Source organism: Anser brachyrhynchus (genome assembly GCF_964034855.1).
Source record: "Anser brachyrhynchus genome assembly, chromosome: 4".
NCBI classification, from domain to species: Eukaryota; Metazoa; Chordata; class Aves; order Anseriformes; family Anatidae; genus Anser; species Anser brachyrhynchus.
In genome coordinates, this window is record NC_137698.1 from 46750597 (window position 1) to 46775765 (window position 25169).

Sequence of the window (25169 nt, forward strand, 5' to 3'; positions counted from 1 at the left end):
TGCATTTGGTAAAAATCTCACAAAAGAATCTTAGATCTTTAGGCCTTGAAGTTACTGCTCAAGAATTGAAAATATAGCCCCACTTATGTGGCTGTAATGATGTCCTTCAGCAGAGCTTCTGTCCTCAACAACCGCAGCCAAACCCCACGCATCAGCCCTTCAGCGCAAACCACGTGCGACAACCCCGCCGCTCACCTGTGAGAGGAGGAGAAGGTGGCACAGGACTTCATATCCAGCGAAGGGTCTGCTAAGTCCAGCTCGAATATTTCCAGGGAAGCACTCGTGCTGAAGGTTGCATCCAGCTGCTGGGCCGATGTACCTGCAAAGGAGCGGGCTCATCAGTGAGATAAAGATGCTATGCAGAAGAGCAGCTCCAAAAGCAGCATTAAAAAAATCACGCTTGCAAAAAGGGCTCTGAGAAGCGGTCAGACTTCTGTTTGAGTTACTTAGACTTCTATGTAAGTCTCTTCTCTACGGTTGCCTTCAGCGGGTTTTTTACCCAGCACGAATAGGAAAAGCTTTGGGAGAACGTTCATCTTTCCCTGAGGACGGACAGAAACCCACGGCAAGCGGCAGATAAGCAACATGGGGTACTGTCCCAGCAATTCGGGTTGCTATCACCTTACCCTGGCACAAAAGAGAGGAAACTCATTGTCGCCTACAGATTGCCTCCCAGAAGAGCTAACTGCTACACCTTTCAGTTATAAGCATTTTACAGCTGGAGGCCCGCTAACACCGGCTTCATGAAACTCACCCGTGGCCAGATAAATGGGGTGCTGCTCGGCAGGGCTCCATGCCTGCATGGCAGTGCGGTCAACCTCCTTCAGCTTCATTTTGCTGGAAAAAAAAATAATGAAAAGATAAAGATGAAGCGGAGGAGGGCGCTGAGAGCGGTCGCGTTAGGGGATGCCAGGAGTTGGTTTCTTTAGGGGATGGGAGGAAGAGGGTGTTCGTGGCGGGGTGATGCTTAAAAAAGGGGGGGAAAGGGGTGTTTGTGGGAGATAAATAAAGAGGATCAAAGCCTGAAGCCGCCCCAAAAAGAGGGGTATAACGGGGAGGAAAGCCCCGCCGCTCCAGGCGTGATTTCCGAGGGGGATTTGGGGTAAAAAAAAGGGGAAAATGGGGGCCGTGCCGGCTCTCACCCGTCCCGGGCCCGCTCCAACGTGGCAGCCCCGGCGCCGCCTCCCGTTTCCGGGCGCTGCCGGCGCCTTCCGGGCGGTGACCGGGGGAGCTCCGCCTCTGCTCCCGCGGGGACCGGGCTCCTCCTTCAGCCGGGGCCTGGCGACAAGGGACAAGGGGAAAAGGGGCGTCAGCGAGGGGCGCGGAAGGGGGGGGGGCACGGGGTGAGGGGAGCCGCCGTCCTCAGCTCGACAGCGGTCGTCACGGCGTGTCGGGATGTGAACAGCAGTGAGGCTCATCATCGGACAGCGGCTCGGAGGGATTAGTTTTTTTATTGGGTTTTAGCGGGGTGTTTGTGAACCTTTTCGCACCCCGCAGCGCGGCGCGACTCGGACCCATAGCGCTGCCCGCACCCTCCTGCGGCGCGGCGGGAAAGAGAACGACTCCCTCCCGCCCCGCTATATATAGGGGAGGGGGGCCGCGCCGCTATTGGCTGCCGCGAGCAGCGCTCGCCATTGGTCGCCCAGCGGCCCTGCGGATTGGCCCCTTCGCTGGCTTCACGCCACCCTCTCTCCCTCCTCCAACGGGCGAACGGCGGCTGCTGAGTGAAGGCCCGTCAGCCAATAGCGAAGAGGGACGCGGAAGCGGGTGCGCGGCAGCGGCCAATGGTGTGGGGCGGCCGCGAGGAGGGAAGGAAGGGAAGGGCGGGAGCGCGGGCTGTGCTTCCGCCAGCAGCATGGCGCTGGGCCCAGCTGCGCCTGGAGGCGGGCTCACGCAGCCAGGGCAGGCCCGGGGGCCGCTAACCGTCCTGGCAAGGCGCCTGGGACTCCCCGAGCACCGATCCTGTGTCACCTCCGCCCAGCTGTTAAGGAGAAACCTGAACGTAGCAGTTGGACGCACAAAAATAAAAGCAGTTTTTACTTGGCAGGAAAAAACCCACAGGCTCTCCTAACTGGCTCGTATTCCCCAGCGACACCCAGTAACGTACCACGGCAAGGGTGGGTCACGCGCTTCCTCCCCAAAGAGGCTGAAGACGCCCCAAACTGCACATCAAAACAGTGCCTCGTGTCCTACTAACAAGCAGCCAAAGTCTCCCCAAAAAGATTTACCTGCAAGTTTGGCCCAGGTCCTGCAACCAGATCTGCATGGCACCCTGCTATCCCCAAGGATGTGGCAGACGGGCTCAGTGGTCCGGCCTTGCGGATTTTTCTTTGCTCAACTCTTGTCCTGCAAACACTACATTTTTTCATCAAAGTTTTTCTTATTTTTTATTTTTTTTTAATTAAAAAAAAAGACATCGAAATACGCTAACAACCCAGAGTTTATCTCTGGTAGGATTCAATCGCATATTGGGAAGTCAAGCCAGTACCTGCATCGCAAGAGAGCCTAGTGATAACAGATGTATTGATTTTGATACTTCAGTGCAGTTCTTTAGTATGTATTCGTCAGTGCTGAAGGAAAGGAGTACAAAAAAGTGTTTACAGAATAGTATAAATGTTTATTTTTCTTTGTGATTTATCTGACTGTTTTATTTTTACAATATAGAAAAGTGTATTCTTTGAATAGGTCTAGTAAATATAAATTTAATTTTTCTACTTTCAGATGTAAACAGAACTAGAAAATGAACCCTTGCCCCATTCCCAATTATTTTTATGTAACTGGATGGGCTTGACTGTAAATCTTGTCCAGCAGTTTGATTCAAATGGCTAAGGAAGTACAAAACCCAATCCATACGTATCATACCAGGGAGAGGGGAGAGAGGAATCCCAGCTTAATATTGGAGAAAGCTTGTTCAAAGTAAAACCGAAAAAACTAAGAGCATTTGATTGCACCTTCAAAGTCTTTACAAGTAAAATATTCTCAAGCAATGCCATCATACATAATTACAACTGTAATCTAAATTTCACAAGTGTTTCTGCACACTGTATATAAATACACATCACAAAAGGTGCAATTTAGAGTAAGACACAGAATATATACAAAATTAACATGGATTGAAGTCTAAACAAAAGAAGGCATATTGCAATCTGTTTAAAAAATAATGTACGTAGTTATTACTTTATTCACTTACACTAATTTACATTTATACAAATCTTACTGGACATACTATGTTAGCTCACTAGAAGTAAACTGAGTATCTGCCCTATCTACATGTAAAGTTACTGTACTGACTTTTAATAAACCCAAGTCTTAATTATGGAAAGAAAGTAGTTACTTACATGAGAGATGGATTCCTTTTTCAGAGATTTGCACTATCAGACTTGCGGTTTATGCTGAGGGAGATGCTTCTACCAGGCAGAGCCCTTCAGACGGTGACCAGCAGGACACCAAACTGGCACACCTCCCAGGGCCTTCATGCTCCCGAGCCATGCTGGGGAGGGGGGCACAAGGAAGCATGGAGGACAAAGGGCCTTTTGCTCACCACGCAGGGCCACAGGGTGAAGACAGGGAGCAGAAGCCTCTTCCTGTCCTATTGCCGTCAAACACACCCGTAGGTGCTCGGCTCTGCTGCACGTTTGCCTGGCCCCTATCTTTTCCCAGCTTATCCTCGCCAGAAAACCTCGAGGAAGAGCTCTGCCACATCTCTGTGTTTACAGTTTTACATGAAGAATGCAAATCCTTTTTGGAAAAAAAAGAAAAGCCATCTTGTTCAGGCAGCAATGAGACAGTTATTAAAATTGTTATTGACATTCACATTAGGTAAGTAACCTACCACGTTGATTTTGCAAATGTATTCTACTATCAGAAACGTGATCTGAGATGGCCTGTAACAAATACTGAAGAAAATCCCCTGCTCCAATCTACACAGAGCTCTAAGGTGATTTGTGTGTTATGTTGGTATATTTTCCTCCTTTTTGGATCAAAGGATCCATAGATCTATTTTGGCAGCAACCTTGATTCTGCACTAGCATCCTCCCCCATCACAGCACTGTCATTCTAAACAACACTTAAAAAACCCTTACGCCAAATAAACCACCAAGATACTGAGAAGCAGCATCATGGTAACACACAACCAGGCTGAATGTAACCTCCACCTGTGGTCACAGGTCAGTTAAAAGCCAGATTGTCTCAAGTCCTCATTAAGACAACTGTGGCTCCATGGTCTCCTGTGACCTCAGCTTCTCAGGCTTAAACACTTCTCCAGGGCAACAGCTTCACCCTAGAAAACACAACGGACTGCACATCCCTACCTGCAGCGAGGGATTAGGCTCCTGCAGGCCTCTGAACACAGAGCTTCACCCAAGCAACAGCACCTACCTGCTGCACAGTCAGCTAACACCATACGCTGGGCAGACAGCTTGGCACTGTGGCACAGCTGCTCTTCCTCACTTTCAAGAGCAGGCCACTGTCAGCCTCTGAGTTCCACCTTAAAATACACCTGAGCCCTCATCCATGATCATATAAAAAAATTCCCAATTATCCAGTTTGCCTCCAAATTCCTTGGGGTCTGCTCAAGCGAGATTCTCAACCACTTGTCCAACACTAGACCTGCAAGCAATCCCCGTGTACTCGCCTGCATATTTCACGCTGCTCTGTGCACTGAAGAAGCATGCAGTGTTACGTCCTACATATGGGTACCACCTTCCAGTTAGATGCTCATTTCCAGACGTTGCCTTTTAGAACTAACTTCGACACACAGATACCTCTTCATTATGAGCCTGTTGCCAAAAGTGTCATCTGGTTCTTGCCATCATCTGCATTTTCCTGTACACACAACGCAATGCAACTCCATATACTGTAAATAATATATATTATAATCATTTATATATGCCCTTCAGGCAATTATTTTGAGGGAAAGGGGAGAAAACAGCTATTTTTTTTTCCCTTAAGAAACCCACGTTAAAAGCTGTACATCAGGAAGAAAAATTGACCTTTAGGCATCATCTTACATAGAAGAGGATTTAGTTAAATTTAAAAGGCTCTAAATCTTGATATAAAATATTTTCTTGTTTCATCTTCCGCAAATCAATTTAAAACAAGCACCAAATTAACGAGTATTATTAAATCCTCTATGCCAAACCAAAGTGTCCCTGTGCCTTAAGTGTTCTGTTCAGTCCACTTCATTGTGGCTCTTGTGCACGCGTCAGCAGTTCATGGCACAAGGGTCACTTTTGGACTTGCCAGCAGAGTTAATCACTCTCATCAAACAGCGTCCAAACTCCTCCAGGATCATGCGCTCTGCCGCAGCTTTCGACTTGCCCAACTTCTCGGCTTGCTCAGCCTGCGCGAGAAGACATTCGCAAGTTGCATCGGCCACCTCCTTGGTTACAAATGTAAAGGGCAGCCTGAAACAAACAGAAAACCAAAGAACCCACTCACTCCAACAGGCAGCGAACAAGGCACAGCAGCAGTCAAATGAACAGACAGGCTGTTGTGTTCAGTGCCTGTCTCCACTGAGAAACATGGTAAAGCCCATTTTGACCTGCCCAGGTACACAGAACAATTCTCCAGCTTTCAGTGTACGGGCGGCTCAAGGTTTACAACCACCCAGTAAACGCGACATGCATACTTCATGGCTCCTGGCAGCACATGGGCAACCATGCTTAGTTACACGCTTGAACATAGCCAAATGTGGCACACACTAGATTTACAGGAAACAAAGCTGTGTGAGCAAAACGCTCCAGTTGCCCGAGTGCTCCTGGTCCTACAGCTTAGGTAACATTCGAAGATGACAGGGATATACTTGTTGTGTATCCAAAAAAACACATTAGAACCAGACAAAATCGCGAGCTGCGTTAACTTACTTCCCCCCACCACTGCTGAGTGCTGGTGTTGGCCTTGTTAGGAGATCTGAGATCTGGGAAGATAACTTGGTCTTCGCAGCCGTCTGCTGCTGGACCCTAACTTCGGCAGCATCCGCTAAATGCATCAATGTCTTTCGCTCTGGGCTTTCTTCAAAATTTTTGCAGCCAATGCATTTGCATATGGAAGAACACATGATTTTTGCCTGAAAGAAACAAACAGAACGTGAGAAGCCTGTCACAGTTTTGACACCCTTAAGGACCACCCACAGGGGAAAGGTGATCTTGTTTTAGTCTGTTTGCAATTAGCCACTAGCAGAAATCCTCAGGTAGTTGTCCTCTCTTTAAATTCAAGGTGAGGTGCCTTCCCAGAATTTATACTTGAATCCAGTGCAAATGAACAGTATCCCACTCATGCCCTTCTTTCCCAATCTGCTGTTTTCAGCAGAATTTAAGTGGTTAAACTATGAGACAGGTCAGTCTGCCACTGTCTCTGCATCCGTAGAGCGATCAGTTATCTGATGCAACACAAACTTTTGACTTTGGCTTCCACACACGTTCCATCCCGGAGTGTCTCTGCAATGCTGCAATAACTACTTGAGCTCCGAGGGACATGATGCAGTAGGTTTCTTTTGAAAATATTGCTCTTCAGTAAAGGAGAGCTCCAAGCCTGTGTTCAGAGTTATTACATGTTTTAAAATTAAACTCAGATGACAGAAGTGATCAATCTTGCAAAACACATGGCTTTCTACGTGTAAACTGCTGGAAGAAAAGAGAGACCCAAAACTATTATTGCAACATGAAAAAGAGCAAAAGACAAAGCACAGCAGCAAAACCGCAGCACTGAAAGGAAGAACCAGCATCTTTAAGATGAGAGAATACTTCTTACCTCGTAACATTCACAGTAGTTTTTGAGGCATCCCGAGCGTTTACAGTTACACCCTTTGCTGTGTCGCCGGTCTGATTCTCCTTCCTTTCCTTTACCTATTTTGGGCTTGAAGGCTTCAGGGTTTCTGTCAAGGCAGGCCTGTCAAGGCAGATCCAAAGGGTCAAACAATGCATGCAGGGAGTAGAAATTACAGATGCAACGCAACAGCTTACATCTTGCACTGGTGGGAGATCAGGGTGTTACACACCCACCCGGCCCCATGCCGTGGCTTCGGAAGACACCAGCTACTTCTTTCACTCCAGCTATCTTTGAAGCAAACTAAAAGGCCTGCTGTCCAATCACGGCGCTAACTCAGCAACACACCCAAATATATACGAGCAGGAACAGGCTCTTTCCTTCCATGACATCAGAAAGAGGAAAAAAAAAAAAAAAAAGACCCCTCACCTTTATTGCTTTTTGCCTATCATTTTCATGGTCCAGGTTGTTGTAACAGTTTGTACAGTTGCAGTTATTGCAGAATTCACCATTTGCAAAGCAATCGCAGTACCTGAAACGGAAGATAGACAAGGCATTTGTAAACATGACCGTTACCTTGGCGCTACTACTGTTGGCAGCACCAGCCGTTTCTGGTCTGGTGACCATGCATATGCACTGATGAACACCTGAGTCACCCTATGCTGAGCTCCACATGGACAAGGTGTCTGTCTGAGCTGATGTTCAGACAGCTCAGGTCCTCAAAGCAGCACAAGAAGCTAATAGGGCTTGGTTCCATGGCAGTCCTTGGGTGGTTATCCTCATAGACAGTTCCTGACCCTGCTGGTTCAAGTTAGCTTTAGGAGCTCTCATACAGTCAAAACGAAGAGCAACTGATTGCAACAGTAAGTTAACAGGCAACCTGACATCTCACAGGACTAACACAGCGAGGAACATTTTTTGGTAGCTATGCCCAGAAGCTATTGTCAGCTGTGAAGTAAGGCAGAGTTAAAGAAAGAATGAGAGAAAAGCAGGGATGGAAGAAGAGATTATGATTAACAAGTACATCTCAGACTTTGAAGCATGGGTAACTGGAAAGGATCTGAATAAGGATAAAACCGCCATTATTGGAGACTTTCTAAAGGGGAAAGGATGTAAATAAGAAGCAGCAAAATACCAACAGGAATAACCTACCGCATCACCTTTTCTCTTCTGCACCTGTGCTACCTCCCACCAAAAACAAGATCCCATCACCCTGTGGGTCTGATACATGGAAATACACCACATTCATCCTCAGCTCAGACATGATTTCACACCATGAGAAACTCTGACAGGTTCCAGTGCTCCCAGTACCACTTCCAACAATAGTTGATGGAAATTGCTGATCCTTTTCAGCTGATCTTCAAATACTATTGGGAATCTATGTTCATTTTTAGGAGCCTAAATCCCTTGCCAAACTGACTTCCACTTCCTGTCATTTGCCTCGGGCAACACTGCAAGAAGTAGATTAGGGCTGCCCTGGATGCCACTAGAACCCTCCATCTGGTCAAATTGCATTTTGGTGATTTTTAGCATCCTGAATGGTCCCAGGGATGAACTACATAAAATGTGTTAACAACTTGTAATAGCTCTCCTTTCTCTGCTGCTTAAAATTCAGCATTGCAACGGTCCTAGATTTCAAAACAAACAGCACTGGCATGGCATCAATCCAGAGCACCACTGAACAAATCACCTTGGAGTTTTCTTCTTTGTAGAATGGGCTATGTAGCCATCTGCAACATTCATTTGGGAAAAGTAACTCCCCTTACAGACACATGAAGTATGACTACTGGTGAGAAAGCACCTTTGCCAGAACAAGTTAGCTGTTTGCTCTGCAATGCCTAGCCACTTAAAGATATAATTACAATAATGCACCAGAACAGCACATTCCCAAACAGCATTCTAAAGGTGGCAGCACCTGTGGAAGCCTAACAGCATTCTTGCTGGTGCAAGACATGAGCAACAATGCCGTTATTCTCTCAGAGTTTCCAGAGCATTCAAGAGCCAAAGACTAAAATCTGTGGAAAACTCCAGGCATCTAACGGATATTTGGCACCATGAAGACAACACCTTATGTTGTAAGAGGAAAGAAAGGCTAAACAAAGGAACAGCTAGACATCTTCCTGTTTACCCTGTCTGCTCTGCAACAAGCAATTTTGAGACTAGGCAGTATAGGGCATACCTTCCCACACAGGTGTGGGGTCTATTACATGAAAAGATATCCAAACTGCAAAGTTCAAACACATTTCTTAACGAGGGTTCAGACACTACTTCATCATTTTGTCTTGGAGAAGCGCACCAATGATTTCCTCTTCATTGAGTAACATTCCATGAAGCACAGACCAATTTTATTATCTCCTTCTGATATGGTCCAGAAATCCACATCCTGAATTTGCTTGAGGCAAGGAACTTAAATTCCTCAACTTAAAATGCTTTTACGTCAAATTGTTACAAACACGCTCGATAAAACAGCAAAAGATTTCATGAAGATGATCGAGCCTTAGACCTAGCAGTTAAGAATCGCTTGCCCATTCAAATGTTTAAAACAAACAAACCAACTATCCCTGCAACCCAACCCAACCAACCATAAAAAAAAAACATAACAGCCCAATTTTGCTGAAGTACTTCATACAGCATGGCATTACTCAAGGGATTTGCAAAAGCACAGTAGATGCCCACTGATGATACTGTGGGATGTCATGTCACTCACAGCAATACTGCAACTCCAGCTGCTGAGTGGAATTGGCTCTACCACACACAAGGGCACATTATGAACACTAACATTATGAAACGCTAGGGTCCATACAGCTCACGAGTTACATGAAGGCACGTGCACTGTGACATCTCCACCAGTGTCACCAGCAGCTTTAAATGACAATCTAGACATAACATTTCTGACATACTTAAAAACACTACTTTTTGATTCTTGGCATAAATATGGTGTCAAGGATAAGGCTTAACAACAAACAAGATGTACTTACAATTTCAAACATAGAGACTTTGTACAATTGCAAGGCTTCCGGGGGCGATTTGCAGATTCAGAAGGAATAATTCTGTAGAGGGGGGAAAAATGCATCTATTTATACACTATTTATACATCTATTGCATCTATTGATACACAAAACGCATCTATTTATACACACACAGTTTTATTAGTTTCAGTTTCTTCCTATTTTAAATTCAAGTAAACGGTTGATGAAAATTCTGAAAAGTCTTTATGTTCCCTTACCATTAGGTTCTTGGCTGACGTAAGTAACTATTATATATAGTGTATTTCCAACCCAGAAAAAGCTGGGTTATTTGTTGCAAATCTGTCTACATGTCTTAAGTAGAAATGAAGCTTAAAGCTAGAGGATGCACTACAACTGCAAATGGCAGTCAGAGAAAACTTCCCCAGAACCTGTCGTCACGCAACGGGACTAGGTCCAAAAAAGGTTCATAGATTAAGATCATGCCTTTACTTTTGAACAGCAACAACAAAATTGACTAAACCTAGAACAATGGGCAAGCAAGCCAAAACACGGCATTCAGCTCAAAGATGAGTTTTATATCAAACACAGGCTTTAACTGCTCTTAAAAGCTAGGATTTTGTGTCATTAATCGCTTTTGATGAGATTCATTCCATCCCTATCCAGCAATTTCTGCACATAATACCAGGGAGATTAAATCAAACCCATTCATTTGGATAGCTGCATCTGGATTAAGGATTAGTTTGCATCACAGTTTAGGTTGCAGCAACAAAAAGCACCTTGGCGTACGCAATTTCCAACAAATAATAACGCAAAAGGACAGTGCAGAACAGCTAAAAGCTGGCTGGGTCAATGCAGGGAAAATATCCCACGTTAGCTGTTATTTTCATCTTTAAAGTGAAAATACAATATTGAGAACAAATAAACAAACCAAAGCCTCCTATTATGAACCATTTTGGGCTTGAGATGCATTTTGAGGCTTGGTTGGATTTGTTTGTGCTTAGCATCTTGCTCCTGTATCGACCAGTACCTCTTTCCAGCAATGTGGAAAAATAGCTCAAGCCTGTAGCTCCCAGGCTCTGATGCAAAATGAAGCACAAACATCAACAAAATTTCAGGTCAACTTTCTGCCATAGGAATTGAAAACAAAAACAAAGATGGTGGAGGGAGCTACAATAGCTTTGATCAGGAGGGTAGTTCAGTTATTAGTTAGATGCATGTCCTTTAGTCAGAATTATTAACCTCAACACAGTATACTTGATGTCCTTAGAAATCCCACAAAACCCAACATCTGAGTCCCTGCCTTTATTTATAATAGCACTGAAAAAAGTCTGTAAATTCATCAGCCTATACTGCAGGTTTGCTGTCCTTTTTTTTTTTTTTTTTTTTAAACTCTTTGCAAAATACTCACCCATTAAATGGTAGCCGTGCTTGGGACTGAATACTAGATGTCCCTGTGAAGCCAGTGTTGCTTGCTATAGATACATATGACGACTGCTGTAACTAACAAAACAAAAAGGTAATGTGTAACATGAAATAAATTAAAGCATGCTCAAGAGGACTTGTACTAAGTATTTTAATTAGCTTTCCAGATACTGTTATAAAAAATAATATGCTTGCAAGCACAGATTTAGAAATTTGCAGAACTTGGACCAGGCAACAAGGTCAAGTCTTCGTATTTAACAAAACCCCAGTATTTTAGATGATATTTTTGTTCTTTAACAGTGTCTACAGACATACGGATAACACAAACGTTCAGACCACAAACAGTTCCAGCTCCTGAAAACACACATCTCACTCTTGTTTTCTTAAGCATCCCTGACTGCCAACAGATCAGGATCACTTTCTGCACAAATGACTATAGTAGCCCCTTTCACCTACAAGCCCCTTATTACTTAACTAAAACAAAATTATTTACATCCTGACTTTTCTTCGTATCTGGACCCACACATTGCTTTTCATATTAAGTAAAAGGAACCACCCCTAAGAACCTGCTAGGTGACACTGTTTTGGGCTACCTTTTTTTTCTACCTACATACAGCTCTTTTCTCCTGCTAAGATCGGTTTTGAAGACAGACTGGCACTTAAGATGTGGACCTACGGTGGACAGCCTGAAGGAGACAGGTTGTGTCTAGAACACCAAATGTCTGAGTAGTTTTCCAAAAAACCTGTATTCTTCACTTTAAGAGAACATTTGGGCAAGTGCACAGGAAGGATGCAATACAAGTGTTTTTAGGGACAAATAGCAGCTTTAACAAAACCAAAAGGGATCCAAAGAATAAGGTTGATACTGGTGATGCCACAGGCTGACTGAATTCTTGTCTGAACAGACTGGCTAGTCAGCTTTCAGCAGGGGGTTTCATTTATTCTTCTTTTCATTCTCAGCATTGGCCAGATTTTGACAAAGCGTACAACCAACCCCTACACCTTGGCTGGAGAGCAAGGACTTCTAACTGGAAGGCAATATGTTTCATAACAGCACTACTTTCTTACTTATCTCTGGGTTAAGACTGTACCTGTGTGACATACTGAGCTGGAAGGACTGCATAGCCGACGTTTCCTGTGCCAGGTGCTGGTGCCAGGACAGTGCCTGGGGGAAGGTTGGTGAGGTTGGGCTGTATCTGTGGCAGTGGAGTGGCTGGCATAATAAGTCTTTGTTGGGGCTGACTGGTAGTGACTATCTGGGAGGTTGGGTTGATTGGTTTGGGCACCACCTGGAAAGAAAGTCTTGATGAAATCTTGCCCCCCCCTTTTTTTTTTTTGTTCAGAATGCACTTCTATTAATAGAACATTTCACGATGGTGCTGAAATTGGACTTTTTAATACAGCTGACAAGCCAGTAATATGCCTTTTACATTCAGCTTACCTGTTTCACAGTCTGGGCCGGCACTATGGGAACAGACATCCGCACTGGGGTCGCATTCACCACCACTGGCTTTGCTGCAATCAAGACATAACATTACATTAACACGCATTATTCACTCAGCACAGAGTTGAGTCAAGACTTTCATATGCAGAGAATCCAAAGACACCGACTACTGCAACTACGCTGAGAGTAACTGACCAAACTCCTAACAGGCAACACTTATGCCAAAACACCACCTACATGAACAGTTATGTGCACAAGAGTGCAGGCATATGTTTAGCAGCTATGGTTTAAAAATCAGTTTGGGTGCAGAGCCCCTCTGGACACTCAATTTTTTTTGCCAAGAGGACACTAAAATACTACAGCTTGGTTTCAGATCGTTGATTCCGTCACAGCTCCGGAAAGCATGGACAGGAACCATCAGAAACATTTGGCACTTCTAATGCATTTTGTATTGAAGGATCTTCACATTGCAGTAGTTTTGTCAGGACGTACGTGGGCTCTCATGACTTCCCACTTCTCATACTGAGAAACTGGGACTTGCCACAAGTCACCCCCATGCTGATAAGCTAGTTGAAAGCAACAGAAAATGCTGCAGGGATTCAGGCCCAATGACAAAACCATTTGACACAGAGGAGCATTTCCACATACAAACCTGAGGTAGCAGGAGAACACAAAACCTTTCAAAACCTACCACAAACTCGGACACATCTGGCAGTCTTGAAAATTTCTATTATGTAACTATTTAAATCCTCAAAAACCAAACAAAGGATTAAAAACTTAGTTCAGACACCACATCAGCACCGGCACTTACCCTGTTGGAGAGGCTGTGTATTTGTACTGGGATTTTGACTGGCCGACTGGGTTGAACTATTGGCTGTTGTGGCAGTAACGAGTCTGACGTAATGGAACTTGCTTCCAGGTACCTGAATCTGCTGAACATTGGGTGCAGTTGCCAAGGGAATAATTGTCTTAAATTGAGATGTACCCACTCCTCCTACAGTAATGGTCTGCACTGCTGATTTCACAGCCTATTAAGCCAATACAGAGAGCATAAAGTTACTTTTACAAAGGCAGAAAGAACAGCAGCATGTCTATTCCTCCATGCGTTAGTGAGGAACTCTTTGATCCATGAGCATCCATGAGAAGTCAGTTATCCCCATTTTTTGCTTTCCAGAGTAAAAAAGAGACGCAAACGGATACAATGCCAGCCAAAGCTTGGTGCAAAGCAAACTCTGTTCTGTTTTCAATTCTTTACAGCAAACTCCCGAGTAAACTAATATTTGAAAGAGTAGGATGACTCAGTCTGCTTCCCAAGATACAGTGCATGCCAAATTAGACTTCAGCTGACTAAGGAGAACATTGCTCACTTTGTATTCAAAATCAAGCTGAGGACAAAACTAAAAATATTCTTATTAATAAAAACACGCAGTAAGAACTCCTTGCAGAACTGTTTGTGCTGGACTGCAGCACGATTAATCTGTGTGTACAGATACATCCTGTTGGACACAGTTTATGATGAACACACACAAGTCACTGTGCAGCCCTCGAGGTGCAAATGGAACAGAATCCATAAACTGATCGCTGAAGAGATGACAAAGTGGGCAGGCTGTGAAATGAGAGAAGCAAGAACAATGAACCGCAGCAAAACAAATTTACTAAATAATAAATGCCAAAAGGAGAAAGAAGTGGATTTTGGCAGACCTGTGCTGCCGCACAGCTGGGGTAGCAGTACATCTCAAATTCACAATACTTCAGCTTTGCAATTTCTCTCAAACGACAAACTGATAACAAGTCCATGTCTATTATTTTTATAAACATCCATAACTGTACGGGCTTGATAGCAGCCCTTTTACCATTCTTTCTGATGACCTCAAATGCGAGTTTATTCCTCTTCTTTCTCCTTTTATCCGACTTCTTTTGGAGTTCAGCTTTTTATTATCAGAATCTCTTAAAAACTGATATTAAATCTATCATGTACATTTGAACTAAGTTCTAACGTTAAATTTGATACAGTGATATGACTTGATATAACATTTTCCTAGCTTCCCAGCTTTGAACACCTACAAGAATGAAATCTCATTTCACACACACTTGACTGGAAATATAAGCTCACTCTTTTATGTAAGTTTTCCCTGGGATAACTTTTTTTTTTTTTTTCCTAAATAAATATATCGAAACCTCAGGAACTCAGACCAATTGGAAACAAGCACTGTTTGCAAGCACACTCACAGCGACACTCACAGGGAAACCAGCTTGGGCAAAGCTCCCTCTAGCACATGAATTTCTGACTGCTGTCCAAAGACAACCGGGAAAACTGTAAAATTTAAGTGACAGCTCTTCAAAGGGTATCTTCTTGAGCCCTGTGATGACAAGGGAAACCCTTATGTTGTTTCAGATAGCTTTCAATCAGATCTCAATATACCTACCACCCAGGAATCTCAGTTCTGTCACTTCGAGTGCTTGCATTAGAATGATTTCATATTTTAAAAAACATTTTAAACAGACAGTCTTGCCAGCTTTACTCCGAAATATCAAATCATGCTGGTGCCTACGTCTCCTTATCACCATTCCCATTATCACATGCCATGCTAAGACAAGACTAGTAAAATCTCTCTGAGCCTCTGGCCTTTTGCAGTGCATGCTACTGTGTCCGCTACCTGAGCTATGTCCACCTTGCTCATTTACACTCATACACATTCCTGTGTATTTACCAAAACAGGAATACAGAGATTCAGATAGAAAAAGATTCCCCTAAGATAAAAAAGGAGGGATAAAATAAAAACTGTAGTTTGATAGACTACTCAGTTCTGTCTCGTCTTCCATTAATGGAAGGCAACTTATCCAAGCTCACAGGGAGAACCTTAAAATTTTTCTAGAAATGAGACAGATGGAATTATTGACTTAAATTCTGTAGGTCTCAGACCACAGTGTCTTGGTTACGCAGACGTTTACCACAAGAATATGAACTCCATTGTTGCAAGCCTCAGAAACACCCAGGAAGCAGCCCTAGTTAGTGGTATACAAACAGTGTTCATTGGTGGAAAAGAACCAACCACTCCAGGAATTCTTCCTACCGGCACAGGGTGCCTTTCAGATGACTTGGGAGATTTAATACGCAGAGACGAGAACATGCCCCAAGTGGGGCTTCTCCGGCTTGGGCACCTGCTTTCTAAGTGCGCGTGCCCTTGAGTGTGCTGCCAATAGTTGGCAGCCCTCCATGGGAGGAGCGCCTGCTCCTCCGGGCAATGCTTCTGCCAACTCTTAAGCAAATGCTGCTACAAGAACACCTTGGGACTGCCAGTTTGCAGTTCAGCACCCTAGATTCTCACGAGCATGAGATGAGACGCAGACACGCTAGAAATTAAACGAAAGTCAGTCTGTACCTGCGCGGTTGTGTGGTTGACTATGGCCTTCCCAGGGGAGGAGGGTGCTGACTGCTGCACTGTGAGGATCTGCTGTCCTAACGCTACATTCAGTGGGACGCCCACCGTCTTCTGGGGGGAGTTGGGAGGCTGGGAGGCCACTGACACCACTGTTAGCTGCTTGGCAAAACAAAGAAGCAGTTTAAATTTCTGAGCAGCATGCAAGACCCTGTACATAAACGTCCCCCTCCTCGTGAGAGAGGTACAGTTCTCCCACAGTAGCTCAAGTTCTTCCTGCGAACAAGGGCGCTGTATTCAGTCACAACTCACACGGCCTGACTGTGCAAGCACAGCACGTAGATATGTTAGAAACTTCAAGGCGTTGCCGGTTTCCAGCACAGAAAGTCCCATGCAGACAGCTAGCACTGCTTCTCTTTTCCTTACGCCCCCAAACTCTGTACACTCAGACTGAGCATTGTCAGGACAGATTTCTGAGTTACAGCTTTCTAATCAGCACCGTGACTGTTTCATGATAAAGGGAAGCTTTAGAGGAGGGTAGTGGAAAGGAAAAACAATCTCACTTTATGCTATTAATTCAGCCAAAACATAAGAGCTTCATAAGTATTTTTCAACTTTATTTCATTTTTTTTCTTTCCGATATCTTTTACTTTCTGATTCCTGTAACGATCCAGTTTTCTGACCAGATTTCTGCAGAGCGCATCATTTGAATACTCTATTCTAAACAACCACAACCCTTCCAAGGTCAGTTTTCAACTTCTTTTTAAAATTCCTACTTCAAGTTTTAACAAAAAGAAACCCAGCTTTTGAAACCATTTGTTTTTAAAAGATACTTAGAATTATTTATCTACAGTGAACTCAAGAGGTAGCGCAAAGTCTTTTCACTCCCACTCATCTATTAATTTTTATTATAAGATTTACTTAACACCTTCCCTGCAATGCTTTTCCCAGCAATATTTCTGAAACACAAATCCTCTGCTGTTTGTCTAACTCTCCGTAGCTAAAAGCACATCCAAAACAAGAAAATCTTAATTCTTGTGCTAGTTTTCATACCTGCTACTTAGTTTGCATGCATTATACATCTTGGTTCCCCTCCCTAACAATCATCCTTTCTCCAGTAATATTCCTATTCTCAAGGCAATTTTAATCAGGTCTAAAATCCCAGCTTCGCCGTGATGCTTGTCTGCATTGCATGAGTTATCTTCCTATCAATTGCCTGCCTGTGCCAATCTCCGGTTCTATCAAGGATCACTGCCAATCTCATTTATGTCAGACAAGACTAGAGAAGACTAAATTATCTATGCAGCACCAGGCAACAGTTAGTAAATGTTAACCTATTAACATAACCAAGGTCTCCTCTTAAACAGCCTGTTGAATTTTTATGAATGCATTTAAAGACAAAAAAAGGGATTATTTGAGCGCTTGGCTAGGGGAGAACAGCTGCTCTGGGAATGGATGCTGAGGGAATGGCAAGAAGTGACAGGAATGGGAAATTAATGCAGTACCACGTATTTACTTAAAACCACATTAAAGGAGACGGCTGAAAAACCTAGTGTAGGCCATTAACGCAGAGCGTAGTGCCACGCAACAGAGACTCTGGAGTGGCAGGATCACAGACAGCTCGTAGCCAAGACTCAAACACAGAGCTCCATTCAGATCACTTTGCAGCAAGGACGGGAGGGCTGCAGCCAGAATGGGGTCCTTACCTTATTGGGGGATTTGAGTGGTGAGATAGCTATTTTATTCGGTGTCTGTTGTGTTGTTGTACTCAAAGAGGATCCAATAACTCCAGTCTCAGAGATCGTTATTGTCTTTGGTGGTGTTCCTGGAGCAGACTGTGAAAGAACCCTGCCTATAATCAACAAAGACACGGTCAGCTTCAGTATCCCCTTTTAGAACTTGTAAAGCTCAAGTTTTCCCTGGTTAGCACGCTGTTGATCCTTGCCTCTGAGGGTACCTTACCTACCAGGAAGGACAGTGGAACTCCTTAACTTAGATTCAGAAAGAAAGCAGAAACAATCTGTGTTACCACAAATGAAGAAACAGTTTTCTCAGGCTTAATAAAACTGACATTTACTTTGAGCTTTCTGAGGCATCCAGCTGGTAATTCTTGAAAGCCAGCACAGCATCCCCAGGCACGCATCCCTCCAATACACCTGCGCTGCACACACTCAGCCAGCTGGCAGCATGCTACCAAGTCCCTGGGCTGCTGCCAGTGTTCAGAAAAACTGTGAATTGGGAAGGGGTGGAGGGGCACTTCCCTTTAATACTCTGCCAGCAGAAACGAGCTCTATGACAGTGACCACCAAAAAGGTGCTTGGTGTCTCTCTACATTCAACTTTGACTTTTTTTCATTCTGTTTGTGCTGGTGGTTGGCTTTTTCACTGCCTAACACAATATATGATACTCCTGTGAAAATATGCACGGAGGTATAACTCCCCATACAATCTGCTTTTGCAATAGCAAAGAAGCTTAAACATCAAAAACAGCGGCTCCAAATCACAAAATCAGCCTCATGAATACTGCAAAACTGCAAGAGCAGAAAATAGATTTTTCTTCATACTTTTAAGTTGCTTTCCAAAGAGCGTTTGACCACTGAGCCTTCCTCTGCTGCACTTTGGCTCAGATGTGTGTTTCTGTCACAGCCTATCTCTCAGCAATTCTCTCATATATATCAAAATATAAGAAAAAGCAGTGTAACTTTGCCATCCAGAACCAACTGGTGACATGAAAATTGGGTCAACTGCAACTAACATGATCAAGCACCATCCACATAGAAAGCTGCCCTCCTCTGAGGTCTACATGCTCTGAGATAACCCTCACTTGTGTGCAGCCTAAATAACAGCATGCTTGGTTGCTAAAGCCACATGCAACCCGAAAATGTCACTATCTGTGGGAATTTTACCATCTTCAGTATTCAGTGCTGCTAGTTTTGTTTTTTCCTGGTGATAGCTTTCCCTTTCTCACTGCATCCCCTCTGCGCTCCTTGGCATCAGCTTCCTAAACAGAATCTGGCTGCTTATATTGACAATCCTTGCAAAATTACAACTGGCACCTCAGTTTTCAGAAATGTCCAGGCAATTACAAGTATCTATCGGATTGAGAAAAACACACACACACAATCTAAACAGAACACACATGTGCTACACCTTCCATAAAGCAATACCAACCTCTCTCAGCTGGTAAGCTGTACTGGCGGTTTGGGGTTGCGAGAGGAAAGGAAGATGTTTAGGAAGACTTCACTTAGACAAGCATCTTCACCTCGCCAGCTCAGGGAAAAGTACTTGTTATTCTCCAGCTTATTGATTGAAAAGCTGGAAGCTTATTTCTTTAATAACACATTTGCTAGTCAATATGATGCAGATCTGTTGTGACCTGCACGTTTCTTTTCACTCTGCAGGCAACAAGCTTTAGAAGTCTAATGGAACAATAAACTCTTGCAAAAACTATTTCTGTTGTGGTTCTTTAACTGTTTGTCAGTTTTCACGTACTGCCAAATGAAAAGGTAATGCCTCTTGAAGTGGCTTGTTTGTTTTTGAAACACACAAAAACCTTAGTTCAGATGCATATGCACAACGTTTTACAACTAGCACAAATCCTGGTTCCGTAAGGACTTAACACATTCATATGTGGAAAATATTTTAGGCCTGCTGGGAGGGGGTCAGTCTGGAAACAGATAGACATCCTTTAAAGCTCTGAAGGTGACTGGCTTTCCAGGTGCGTCCTTTGGAAATAATTTGCGTGCCTTAAATGTTACCTGCATACAACTCCCCCACGCCAAAATCAAATGATTCAAGTCTAATTCATCTAAATGAGCAAAGTGTAAGGTTACTGACCACTACGGGGCCCCTCGCTACAAGAAGGACATGGAGGTGCTCGAGAGAGTCCAGAGAAGGGCAACGAAGCTGGTGAGGGGTCTGGAGAAGAACTCTCACGAGGAGCGGCTGAGGGAGCTAGGGTTGTTCAGCCTGGAGAAGAGGAGGCTCAGGGGAGACCTCATCGCTCTCTCCAGGTACCTTAAAGGAGGCTGTAGAGAGGTGGGGGTTGGTCTATTCTCCCACGTGCCTGGTGACAGGACGAGGGGGAATGGGCTAAAGTTGCGCCAGGGGAGGTTTAGGTTGGATATTAGGAAGAACTTCTTTACCGAAAGTGTTCTTAGGCATTGGAATGGGCTGCCCAGGGAAGCGGTTGAGTCACCATCCCTGGAGGTCTTTAAAAGACGTTTAGATGTAGAGCTTAGTGATATGGTTTAGTGGAGGACTTGGTAGCGTTACGTCAGAGGTTGAATTAGGTGATCTTGGAGGTCTCTTCCAACCTAAATGATTCTGTGATAACATTTATCTGCTTCTATCTACATCAAAATCTTTGTTGATTTTTCCCCCAATTGCTTGAGGTGTTAAAACGGAAACTATAATAAAAATCAACACAGGAAAAAAAAAAACCTACAATTGCCATCTCTTTGAATAACCTTAAAAAATCATAAAGCAAAACAAGTCAAGTAAGTACAACCTGCAATGACTGGTGACACTTGAGTGGTCTGCCCTGTAACGGCTTTGCTATTGATTGGTTTTGCAAAGATCAGCTTGGTGATCACTGGGCCAGAAGTTGGGGTTCGGGTCTTCTTCGCAATCTGAAAGACGGATAAAAAAATTCTCAAATAACTTGAGTGTTTTGGATCTAAATCATCATGTTAACGACATCATACAAGATAGAGTGCAATATTCACAGACAGAATAATTCATCATCTCACACTTTACCTCCATTTCTCATGTTGGAGAGAACTGGGTTATCATCTATGCCTCTTGAGAGAGCCAGCCACCAAAGCAGGACAGCCAAACCCCTCACAGCTATCTCATAAGATATCCCTGAACAAACATACCTCACTTTCAAGGCGCCTTATTATTGTCCTGAAAATATTTCTCACATGTGGCCTGCCTATGTAAAAAATATTCAAGTTAAAAGCCAAGTCTCAAAATTTCAAGTTTAAAAAAAAAGTTACTTTTTCAGCCACCCAGGACATAAACTTGCTCCTTGAGTCACTTAAATGAGACTACTACAGCTCTGAAATGTTTCTTCACTGCTCTGAAACATTTCTTCACCTGTTCTGACATAGCAGCACACTCCTACCCTGCAAATGGGAAAAGAGAACGTGGATCATCAGCCCCTGAAATTTTTGGACATGGGCTAGCCAAAAGCAAATCAGTACATCCAGGCCCAAGAGTAGGGGGCCATGTGTCCCTTCTGTGACATCTCCCCTCTGAAGTGCAGCTGGACCAGGGACAGGTACGTGCAATTCAATGATACGGACTGCTTCAACTTAAAGGCTTTTTCAGCAGGGCTTGGTAACGAGGACAATCAGAACATTTTCCTCCCTTCTCCACACTGAAGGGGCAGCTACCAGATGCGTTTATCCCAACCGTTTCTATACCCTGGCATGCAGGCGTGGAAAATTCAACTTAGAGGTGACTTCTTTCAAAGATTGCTTTAAACCACCAACTCTCGAGGCTGCCAGCAGATGAGGGCAAGCATTAGGATCTTCTCCTGTAAGCAATACTGTACTCAGACCCGCAGATGAGCCCCGTCCTGCCTCACCTCTGCCCCACGTGCCTGTGTGCATCCCACAGGCACCGGCCACCACCTGCAGCAAGGTCACAGAGGCATGAGATGGCATCAACATGGGGAGCCACATCGATATTGCACATCTGTTGCTTTTACTCAAACGAGCAAGCAGAGAAACCTTACACATGGAGACAAATACAGAAATGACAGCTACTTTCAACAGCCTGAGAAAGAAGCAATTGCTTAAATGAAGCAATCAAATAGGCTGGATGTTGTGGTTTCCTACACAAAAACCCTATTTATAGCATTTGCTGACTGCAAACACCTCCTTTACAGTAGCGCGACGCCAAAGCATTGCAAGTGGTCGGCAATGTGCAACAAATCCAGCAGGCTGCCCGCAGAGAGGGTGCGTGAGGCTGGTTGGGCTGCCTGCAGCATGCTGGCAGCACAGCTGGGGAAGCCCCCGGATGGCACCACAGCTCCTGGCCTCGCACCGACAGCAAACCCCGCACTGCGTGCCCGAGTTGTGCCCGGCTGAGGCCAAGGGCCCCCAGGCAGCTCCGACCCTGGGCAGCGCCAGATTGGAGATTGCCATGCTGTTGAAATTAATCCTAATCCTGCTACAAATTATCACCGTAATTTACCTGCTATTGCTTCTAGTCGCTGAAGCAAGGGCAAAGTCTGGCTCAGAACATGGCCAACACCTAGCAGGAACAGTGAGCGCTCAAACAGCAGCAGCAGTTTCCCAGTAACAGTCATTATCCATGCTTAAATTACTTGCATAAACACTTACAAAATACCAGCCAACTGTTACCATCAAGTATCTCAGGGCAAAGTAAAAATCCCAGAACAAGAGCTGGTCAACACAAGTAGCCCTGCTTCAAGGGGGCTCAACTTGCGATACCCTTCTCAGATATTTTTTTTTTTGGAAAACTGATGGACTGGGAAGCAGAAGCTCTACATTTTCTAAGAAATGACTGAACTCCCGCAGGCTTTCAGAAACGTGGCGAAAAACCGGCATACTTTCCCTCGGCCCTGCAGCACGGGCAGCCCCACTGGCTGCCTCTTGGCAGCGAGCCCTTCTGGAGCATCGATAGCCCCAGTGTCTGCCAGAGCCTCCCAGGATAAGGTGGGAAGCTCATTACCTGTTTCAGTAGAGACTGGAGACACCAGAGGAAATAATCAAGGTGACAGAATGTCCTCTCAGTGCTTCAGCAAGAGCAACTTCTCTGGAGCCCTCTGTCACTGCCTGTACTAATCACAAGGAGGTCACCATTATTCCTTTTTGCCTATGTAAGCTAAGCACGCTCTCGGAAAGTTGCTTCGAATTAGACTGCAGAAGTATTTCATAGGGCAAAGAGCTCTTCCCTAAGAAAATTATTAATTTAAGAAGCACACAGCAGCCTTCTTCCCCCTGCAGAAAGGAAAAGCTTAATGTGCAAGCATCTTTATTTCAAGGGTTAATTTGTGTCTCCCTAAGCTCTTCCCACTAAACAAGATGAACAAGTGTACTTCCATGACCAGCCTGCCTTCAACTGTCAAGCAACGTGATATTATTACAGAAAAAGGCACTCGCATACCTTGAATTTACTGCGGGCTAGGAAAAGCCACAGCCACTTACCACAAAGGAGCTAACATAGTATAAATCCACTCCCTAGATGACCTCATGGGAGCTCCTCCATGCAGCCACACCCTATGTAATTTTTACTTGGCATAATAGGAAAAGAATCACAGAGTCTGGAAATAGAAGACAACAGCCTACTTGAGAGAAGATAATAAGGACCCTGAGTCAGGAGCAGAGATTTGCTGTGGGCTTAGGGAGTGCGCGAGTTTATTTTCCCACAGTGAAACAAAGCCACACTGATGGTGCCGCAGTTGTCTTGCCACAGTAGCTACAGACATGTAGATGTAACCACTGAAATGCGGAGCCAGCTACCACATCGAGACAAGTTCAGGTTGGAGCAGCTCAGTCGCAGCAGTGGCGATGGGTCTGGACCTCTGCTTCTCACACAAGCGCCAGGTAGTATGCCAGCACATCATGCTTTTTAAGCCTGCATGCAAGCAGAGTCCCAGGCTGAAAACATGTGCTGGCCAAATTGTTTTGTCCACACGTGCAGGGCAGTGGTTTCTACTATATCATGACGAACTGTCCAGATCTACAGAAGGTCTACAGAAGGGAGAGCAATAAACCTCTTACTACAGAAGCCCGAGGTCCCACTGTGTTTTACACCCCACAGCTTCATACCTCTAACATTGCAGTCAGAGAGGGAGCAGGATTCCAAGGCACGTTTTGCAGAACTCTATCAATTCTGCCTTTTCTCAAGTGCTGAGATCTCAAGTGTCACAATTAGATTCCAGTAAGACAAAAGGATTTTATTTTTGACCTGCAAAGCCCCTACAACATTGATAATGTGAGGAGAACTGTACAGAGCTCGTATCCACCTAAGCCTCACCTTTTATCAATTCTTTTTTTCAGCACGAAGTCGAACTGCTGTGCTGCCTTGCATCTGAAACAACTGTTTCACATGAGTTAAGTTACACAAGACCCTTGGGAAGCAGGGAAGCATTCACTACTTCCTTTTCCACTCAGGAGGTGCCAAGAAGGCACTGAAAGGTTGAGAGGCTCGTCAGGATCATGGGGTTAACACATGACATCATTTTCTAAGTGTGGGTTACCTCCCCTGTCATCTATGATAGAGTAAGATCGTGAATCTCTCACCTAGCCTCATATATCCTTTTGATAATTAAGTAATTTCCTGCAGGGAGACGTACTGTCTAGGAGTTGCACATGTAGTTCTTTCCTGCAGTATCGGTCACTTTTAACAAACTGAACTCTGCCTTCTTGCTTTTCATTTCTACTTCCTCATCTCCTTATAGGGGAAAAAAAAAAGGAATATCAGGCATTAACAATTCATTCCATTTTGCAAAAGAAAGCAAAGATTTAACAGAAAGACCATAACAAACAAATTCAACCCAACTGCAATTAAATGGATTAACAAAGGGATGCAAGCCCATTTATAATGGGTTGTATTAAGGAACCTGTAGAATTCCTCCTGACAAACAGATATCAATCACTGAGTCAGTTTCTCAGTCACTGATGGCACAGGTAATCTCATGGAAGCAAAAGCTCATTGCAGTTATTTTCTTAATATTATACTGTTTCATTTATGTACTAGTTGGCAGTAACTGAAGCCAGTAGGAAATGATCCACTCTTACACGTTCCTGTGTTGACATCGCTTTTTCGAAAACTGTAATGACAACTGTATCATTAACAATGGAAGGCACAAAAACAGGAGCCACATACAGGGTGCACAGATAAATTGAAAATGGTCCTAACTATTAAACATTTTTGTCTGGAGATAAGACACAGCAACAAAGGAGGGGAAAGCAGATACCGGTGCAGGGATCATCTGCTGATTTAAAACAAACTACCTGGACAGTTGCTTATGTGTGCTTACCACAAAATGCTAGCTGGGGAACTTACCAGTGCTCATGGTATGCTTAAAAGTAGCATGAAAAGTTACTTGAAAAATTTCAAGTGTAGGAAATTTGTTTTCATTTGTGTACTTTCAGTTTCCTTTCTCATCTCACTAATTTCAATAATCATTTTCCATCATAACCTGCACTGA

The 25169-nt window shown here is 44.2% G+C and overlaps 2 protein-coding genes across 25 annotated transcripts in view; both read right to left on the reverse strand.

Annotated features, from left to right (window-relative positions):
* SEC31A (SEC31 homolog A, COPII coat complex component) overlaps nucleotides 1-1583 on the reverse strand; it is a 39948-nt gene extending 38365 nt beyond the window's left edge. For 11 of the 17 annotated variants that reach the window (XM_080591943.1, XM_080591940.1, XM_080591939.1 and 8 more), the window contains exons 1-4: nucleotides 1481-1572; nucleotides 1143-1278; nucleotides 755-837; nucleotides 196-319 (exon numbers count right to left, since the gene is read on the reverse strand). In XM_080591943.1, coding sequence (XP_080448069.1) covers nucleotides 196-319; nucleotides 755-833 — 203 coding nt within the window. In that variant the 5' untranslated portion in view covers nucleotides 834-837; nucleotides 1143-1278; nucleotides 1481-1572. Of the gene's footprint in view, nucleotides 1-195; nucleotides 320-754; nucleotides 838-1142; nucleotides 1279-1480 lie in introns of all 17 variants that reach the window. The other 6 variants (XM_080591949.1, XM_080591948.1, XM_080591946.1 and 3 more) reach the window with 2 other exon arrangements.
* A 1013-nt stretch (nucleotides 1584-2596) lies between these two features.
* The window catches only part of LIN54 (lin-54 DREAM MuvB core complex component), a 37686-nt gene continuing 15113 nt past the window's right edge, over nucleotides 2597-25169 (reverse strand). For 3 of the 8 annotated variants that reach the window (XM_080591955.1, XM_080591958.1, XM_080591952.1), the window contains exons 3-14: nucleotides 20490-20610; nucleotides 17687-17832; nucleotides 15984-16142; nucleotides 13412-13628; nucleotides 12598-12671; nucleotides 12248-12445; nucleotides 11143-11234; nucleotides 9744-9815; nucleotides 7195-7297; nucleotides 6751-6888; nucleotides 5865-6067; nucleotides 2597-5405 (exon numbers count right to left, since the gene is read on the reverse strand). In XM_080591955.1, coding sequence (XP_080448081.1) covers nucleotides 5204-5405; nucleotides 5865-6067; nucleotides 6751-6888; nucleotides 7195-7297; nucleotides 9744-9815; nucleotides 11143-11234; nucleotides 12248-12445; nucleotides 12598-12671; nucleotides 13412-13628; nucleotides 15984-16142; nucleotides 17687-17832; nucleotides 20490-20610 — 1725 coding nt within the window. In that variant the 3' untranslated portion in view covers nucleotides 2597-5203. The remainder of the gene's footprint in view (nucleotides 5406-5864; nucleotides 6068-6750; nucleotides 6889-7194; nucleotides 7298-9743; nucleotides 9816-11142; nucleotides 11235-12247; nucleotides 12446-12597; nucleotides 12672-13411; nucleotides 13629-15983; nucleotides 16143-17686; nucleotides 17833-20489; nucleotides 20611-25169) is intronic. The other 5 variants (XM_080591959.1, XM_080591957.1, XM_080591954.1 and 2 more) reach the window with 4 other exon arrangements.